Source organism: Manacus vitellinus, unplaced genomic scaffold, assembly GCF_001715985.3.
Source record: "Manacus vitellinus isolate BGI_N305 unplaced genomic scaffold, ASM171598v3 scaffold_0_pilon, whole genome shotgun sequence".
Classification (NCBI taxonomy): domain Eukaryota; kingdom Metazoa; phylum Chordata; class Aves; order Passeriformes; family Pipridae; genus Manacus; species Manacus vitellinus.
The window spans coordinates 31,458,672-31,464,019 of NW_021938789.1; the positions used below are offsets into that span (position 1 = coordinate 31,458,672).

Genomic DNA, 5,348 nt, shown 5'->3' on the forward strand with positions numbered 1-5,348 from the left:
TGGGAGCCGAAGTGCAGCCGCCGGCCGTGTGTCTCAGCCAAAAACAAACGAAGCCGCGTCCTTTAGAACTGTTTTTTTTAGGGATCGTTTTGCGTTCCTGTAGTAAAGATCTCTGAAGACAAAGACAACTTCTAGTGCGCGTTTCCAATTTTTGTCATTTTAAAAGGGCTTTTTGTTAATAAAGGTGACTAACAACAGAAAAGACTGAGAATGCAGAATTATTTTTGCTAGTGATGAACCAAAACCTTGCTGTGCACAGGACTAGCTAAAATAGACACTGTGAAAATACTTGATAAAAGCAGATATTTTTAGTTTTCAGACTTTACAAATCTACGTAAGAGATGCGTTGGCATTAAACCATTTAACAATTCAGCTGTCGACAGCAGAGCAGCAGAAGCAGCAAGCTCTGACCTACAATCTTTCTTCAAGCACGTTCAAATGACATGCAATGAAGGGAGAGGTTTTGCTTTCCTTTTGAACTACCGCAAATATTCCTTTAAATCCAGAAATGGCATCTGAGCTGAGCATACTCAAAGCACAATTATTTAATCACTGAAATATCTGACCATATCTCTTGCCATGCGTTTCCAGCCTGAAGAAGGAGAGGAGTAGCAGAGAGGCTGGTGAATAATTCGAGGAGACACAGATCCTGCATAAGCCAAAGTTCTGCATGAGCCAGGAACACGATTATAGAGCAGTTTCAGTTAGTGCTGCAGATGGCTCCTTAATCTGATTGCATAACCTGGTATTAGAGAATAAGGGTAGGTCCCCCTTCACGCTCCTCACTGTTGCAACAGAATGAGAGATACAGCAACTGAAGCTAAACTGAGCATAAAGTCACAGACAGCAGTTACCCAGAAGGCATGTTTCAGTTTTTAGGGAGGGGAATAGGAGAAGAGTTGGAAGACATACTAAACCCCACGTTCTTATCAGACAAGCTGAAGACTGTGTAATGCCTAGGTTTAATCCCACGCTCTGCTGCTGTGCAATCTCAGGCAGTAAAGGTTTAACTCACATTTTGAGTTTCTTGTGATTTCAAACTTTCAAAAAATGTAATAATGTTAAAATAATAATAATAATAAAAATACAACAAAAAAACCAACCAAAAACTAAAATACATCAACCCCCAAAAACCAATAACGATCATAGCAGACCTTAAAGGAGAACACAGGAAGCATGGGCTGGGAAAAGTGGGACAAGGGTGAGTTCCAGGAATTCTTCAGTGGATATCTGGGTCATGAATAGCAATTTCTAGACTCTCAAACTATGTCTTTGCAGGTCCCTTTTTTTTTTTTCCCAGATTGATTTGACCTTACTGTGAGCATATGCTGTGATTTGGTATGATGGAAGGATCACTTATGCATTTTAAATGTTTCTGATCTGTTTTGTAGTTTGGGAGCAGTTAAAACCCTGATTATGTTACCTAGCCATGCTTGCCAAGATGCTAATTTATAAGAGTAATTTTAAGTAGAGTATCATAGTTTCGTGATTAGATCATGATAAGACAGTCATGGGGCTGAGAAAGATGGTTCTGCTTCTGCTTAAGCTGCTTGTTTTCGCACCTGTGCCCTGTGTTTCTTTGTGCGCATAAAAACATTTCTATGGCTGCATGGCAAACTGTATTGGGTTACAATTAGACCAGCAACAAGAAAAATCATTTAGGTTTAATCCTGATCTGCTTTACCACTCAGTTGCATGATGTTCCAGCACACAGGTCCGGTAGCAGAGCAGGACCGCGTGACTGGTGCAAAGGGATGACCAGCACCTCATTTGGCATGAACGCCTGCTTACAGTAACAAAGAAATCATGTCACTTTTAATTTTGCATCATATGCAGGATCAAAAAATACAAAGAGCTGCAGCTAGATAGGCTTATCAGACAGTATGAAGCTTACTAAAGGCTGGATTTACAAACTTTCACAAAGCTTGGGCCCCACAAAATAAAAAGATGATTCATCATAGAGTATGTTATCTAAAATTATTTTATAACATAAGCTCTAGTAGTGGCTAGCATAAGTATTCGGATATAAATAAAGTGTATATATAGGGAGATATTTTAAATAAACATAAAAAATTGCAGCATTGCAAGAATATACTGATTAAACTTCAAAAATAAATCAGTTCAAAGGAAACAGCAGCTCCAAAAGAACTCTCTGCGTGAGACATCACTAGCACTCACAGTGGAGCTGAAAAGTACGAAAGGCAGCAGTAATCTATATCCCTTGTGGGTGCCAAGCACACAGCATGGACGACTTGTAAGTGGCATGCAGAAGGAACAGGAGCTACAGCATCTTGAAAAGTCTGCCTGAATCCACAGCTCCCAGGCTCTGAAGTCAGTGGGACTCGGTGGCCCCTCCTGGCACAGAGACAGGCCAGGCACAGGTTGGAGCCGAGCAGCTTGTGCCTCTCTGAGATGCCATATGTCCCAGCTCCTGTTAGCTTTTGATTGATGTGTTTTGTAATTTGAGAGAGAAGAATGATAATCAGATGCATCACCTTAGATGTATTGCAAGCACACTGCAAATGTATTATTAGTAATTAATCCTGGAAGGGAAATGTGGCTTGTAACTGTGTATACATATCCCCCTGATAAGGTTCAACTGGGGATGACTATTCCCTTCCCCAACAGGTACTATTCAGCTGAAGTGTACACTAGTGCACTAGTGTGCAGCACCTAGAATTACCCTGTTAGCAAATGGAATAATAAGGAAAACTATTGATATAAATTTTTCTCAGCAAATATACATTTTCTTTGTTATGTATTGAAACTATTTTAGTGAAAATAGAGTCCTTTAAACACTTGAAAAATTCTGCAAATTCCACCACATGCCCTAGTGGTTTTGACAAAAGAGCAACCTACTTGATAGACATTCATGAGCTGTGATAAAGAACAGTGACCAAATCTCTCCTTCCTTATCAGGAACAAGTTCTATTCTTTTTATTTTTCCTTTTTCTTCTGATTTTTTTAATATCTGATCTTCCTTTCCCACTTCAGCACCAACTAACCATGCTACTGCCTGTTGCTCTGCTTCCAATTTATTGTCCAAATTTCTTAAAAGCATAGAGCCCAAGCCACAGGAATATTGAAACTTATCTACAGACTGTATTTTTTTTACTTCTTTATATGTTTTAGACTAGGATAGTTAAAATATAACTTCAGATAATTAATTGTATAACAAAATTTAATCTGTAATACAGAGCTTATTGTATATGATTCAAGTAATGGGATAAGAGAAAAAAAAAATCATAACTTTCACCAAAATTACTTTCAGGTCTGAATCCACCTGAAGCCAGTCTTTTTTAAGCATTCTGCCTTGTACAATGGAAAATAAAGATGTATGAAAGAGTTTATACAACACAGGCTTTTATTATAAGATTTAAAACAGTAAACAAAGTCCAAAACTGCATGTTCTATTTTAAGAATAATCTAGGTGTTACAGGATTAAAACTGATAAACCTGTGTACTGTAAAAACTTTTAAGTTTTGTAATAGATTTCCCTTAACAGTTTGTGCCAATTCACTTTTGCAATAAACCATTAGTTACAGGAGGCATCAAAGGACCTTCTGGTAGAAGACTTCGCTCTGATGTGCAAAAATACAGAAACTTAGATGTTCTTTGTTGAATGTATGTGACAAATTTTTGTTGGTGGACTTAAACAATGAAGTATGAAATAGGAGAGAGCAAGCTCAAACACAACTACAGCACAGAAGCAGAGAAGCCAACCTCCAGATTTGCACTGAGGTACCTCTCAGTTCCTCCTCCTCCTCAAAAGCTGCCATTTGGCCAACTTAAATGTGCACTTCTGACTGCTTGTTTCAGAGTCATTAATCACTTGCTCATCCAGTTTGCTTTGATTAACATTTTGTTTCACATTATCTGAGACTGCAGTTAGAAAGAGACCCAACTAATTGGGTCTACATTCCGAAATGTAATGCAGCTATCTGGTATAGTGAAAAAGTATCACTCCCCAAGGTTTTGTGTAATTCAATAAAAATTTAACTATGAGTAATAGACCAATGTAGTATATTGCTTAAGCATTATTTTTGTAATCCTTTGTAATTAAATAAAAATTTTGCCTTTTTTTTTTTTTTTTGCTGTAAGAGAAACTGTCATATCTTTTCAGTAAATTTTGCAGGTCTCTAATGATCTCTATCAAAAACATTGTATACTCTGTGCTACAGTCTTACATTTTGTGAACCACTGTTTTCTGTTTATAGAAATTCAGATTCGATACTGGCTTTAATCACCTGCTTCTTGCTTTGTATAACGCATACTACCTCATTTTTACAGTTTTGTCAGAGGGTCCTGGAAACAGTGCTCTGTTACACCACTATTTCCTCTTCCGATATGGATTCATCTTACAGAAAGGAAAATAGGAAAGTTCTGTAGCCCTGAAGCCTCTTCCAGTGCCCTTGTCTTTGCAGTACAGTTATAACCATCTCTAGGTCTGACTTAGCTCTTGTTGAACTTAACAGTGAGTTTTAAGTGCTCCTTGGGAGCGGGTGAACACTTCCTCCACCCAAGCATCAGTTATATTCTTGGATTCCATCAGTAAAAACAAAATAGAATCTGATACTAATGCAGACATTTTTATAAAAATAAAATGAGTAAAATTACATGTGGGTTTGGGGTCTAAATGCTTTCCTGACTTCCTGCAGAGCTCATTCTGGGTAAAAGATATAGATGGGCATATACTCCAACAAACTCAAGTATAACAGTAGTTCTAAACTGTAGTTGGGTTTTGCTGATGTTACTTGATAATAAACCTAAGAAATATTATGGAACAAGGATCAGATAAACTGTTTTGCAAAGTTTTTCTCAAAAAATGGCCACTAGACAGAATGTACCATGTTCCTATGTTTGAATAGTCGCTACTGCTATCATTCATGTTCAATACATAGCAGATGAGCAAAAGCATTGCTTCTTCATTAGATATTGCCATTCAACTTTAATGCTCTCCAACTTCCTTACCTGAGAGAGAATGTTAGAGTCTCAGCCTTCATACTGATAAAGCTTCTAGCCTTTAGAGTTGCAAAGGTATGTCTGAATCTGGTGAAGGACATATCCTAAACTACAGAAAGAGACCCTGACCCTCCAGTTTCAACATTAAGGGTTTTAAACAGATATGGTTTAAGAAGTTATTGTTTGTTTGGGTTTTTAAAATCCAATATTTATTAACTTTATAAACACCACAAATGAGACCAAACTTTGCTATTACAGCTATCCACAGGCACTAAAAAGATCTTTACCTCTCTCCAGAAGCGACTGCTGGAGCAGGGTTTTATATCATCTTAAAATTATATCAGAATTAGGAAAACCATAGAATCACAGAATATTCTGAGTTGGAA

The 5,348-nt window shown here is 37.5% G+C and overlaps 1 protein-coding gene across 1 annotated transcript in view; it reads right to left on the minus strand.

Moving 5' to 3' along the window:
* The window catches only part of SAP30 (Sin3A associated protein 30), a 10,676-nt gene extending 9,245 nt beyond the window's left edge, over positions 1–1,431 (minus strand). The window contains exons 1-2 of the mRNA XM_029959443.1: positions 1,424–1,431; positions 567–666 (exon numbers count right to left, since the gene is read on the minus strand). Of these exons, the coding sequence (XP_029815303.1) occupies positions 567–666; positions 1,424–1,431 (108 nt within the window). The remainder of the gene's footprint in view (positions 1–566; positions 667–1,423) is intronic.
* Between the last annotated feature and the right edge of the window lie 3,917 nt (positions 1,432–5,348).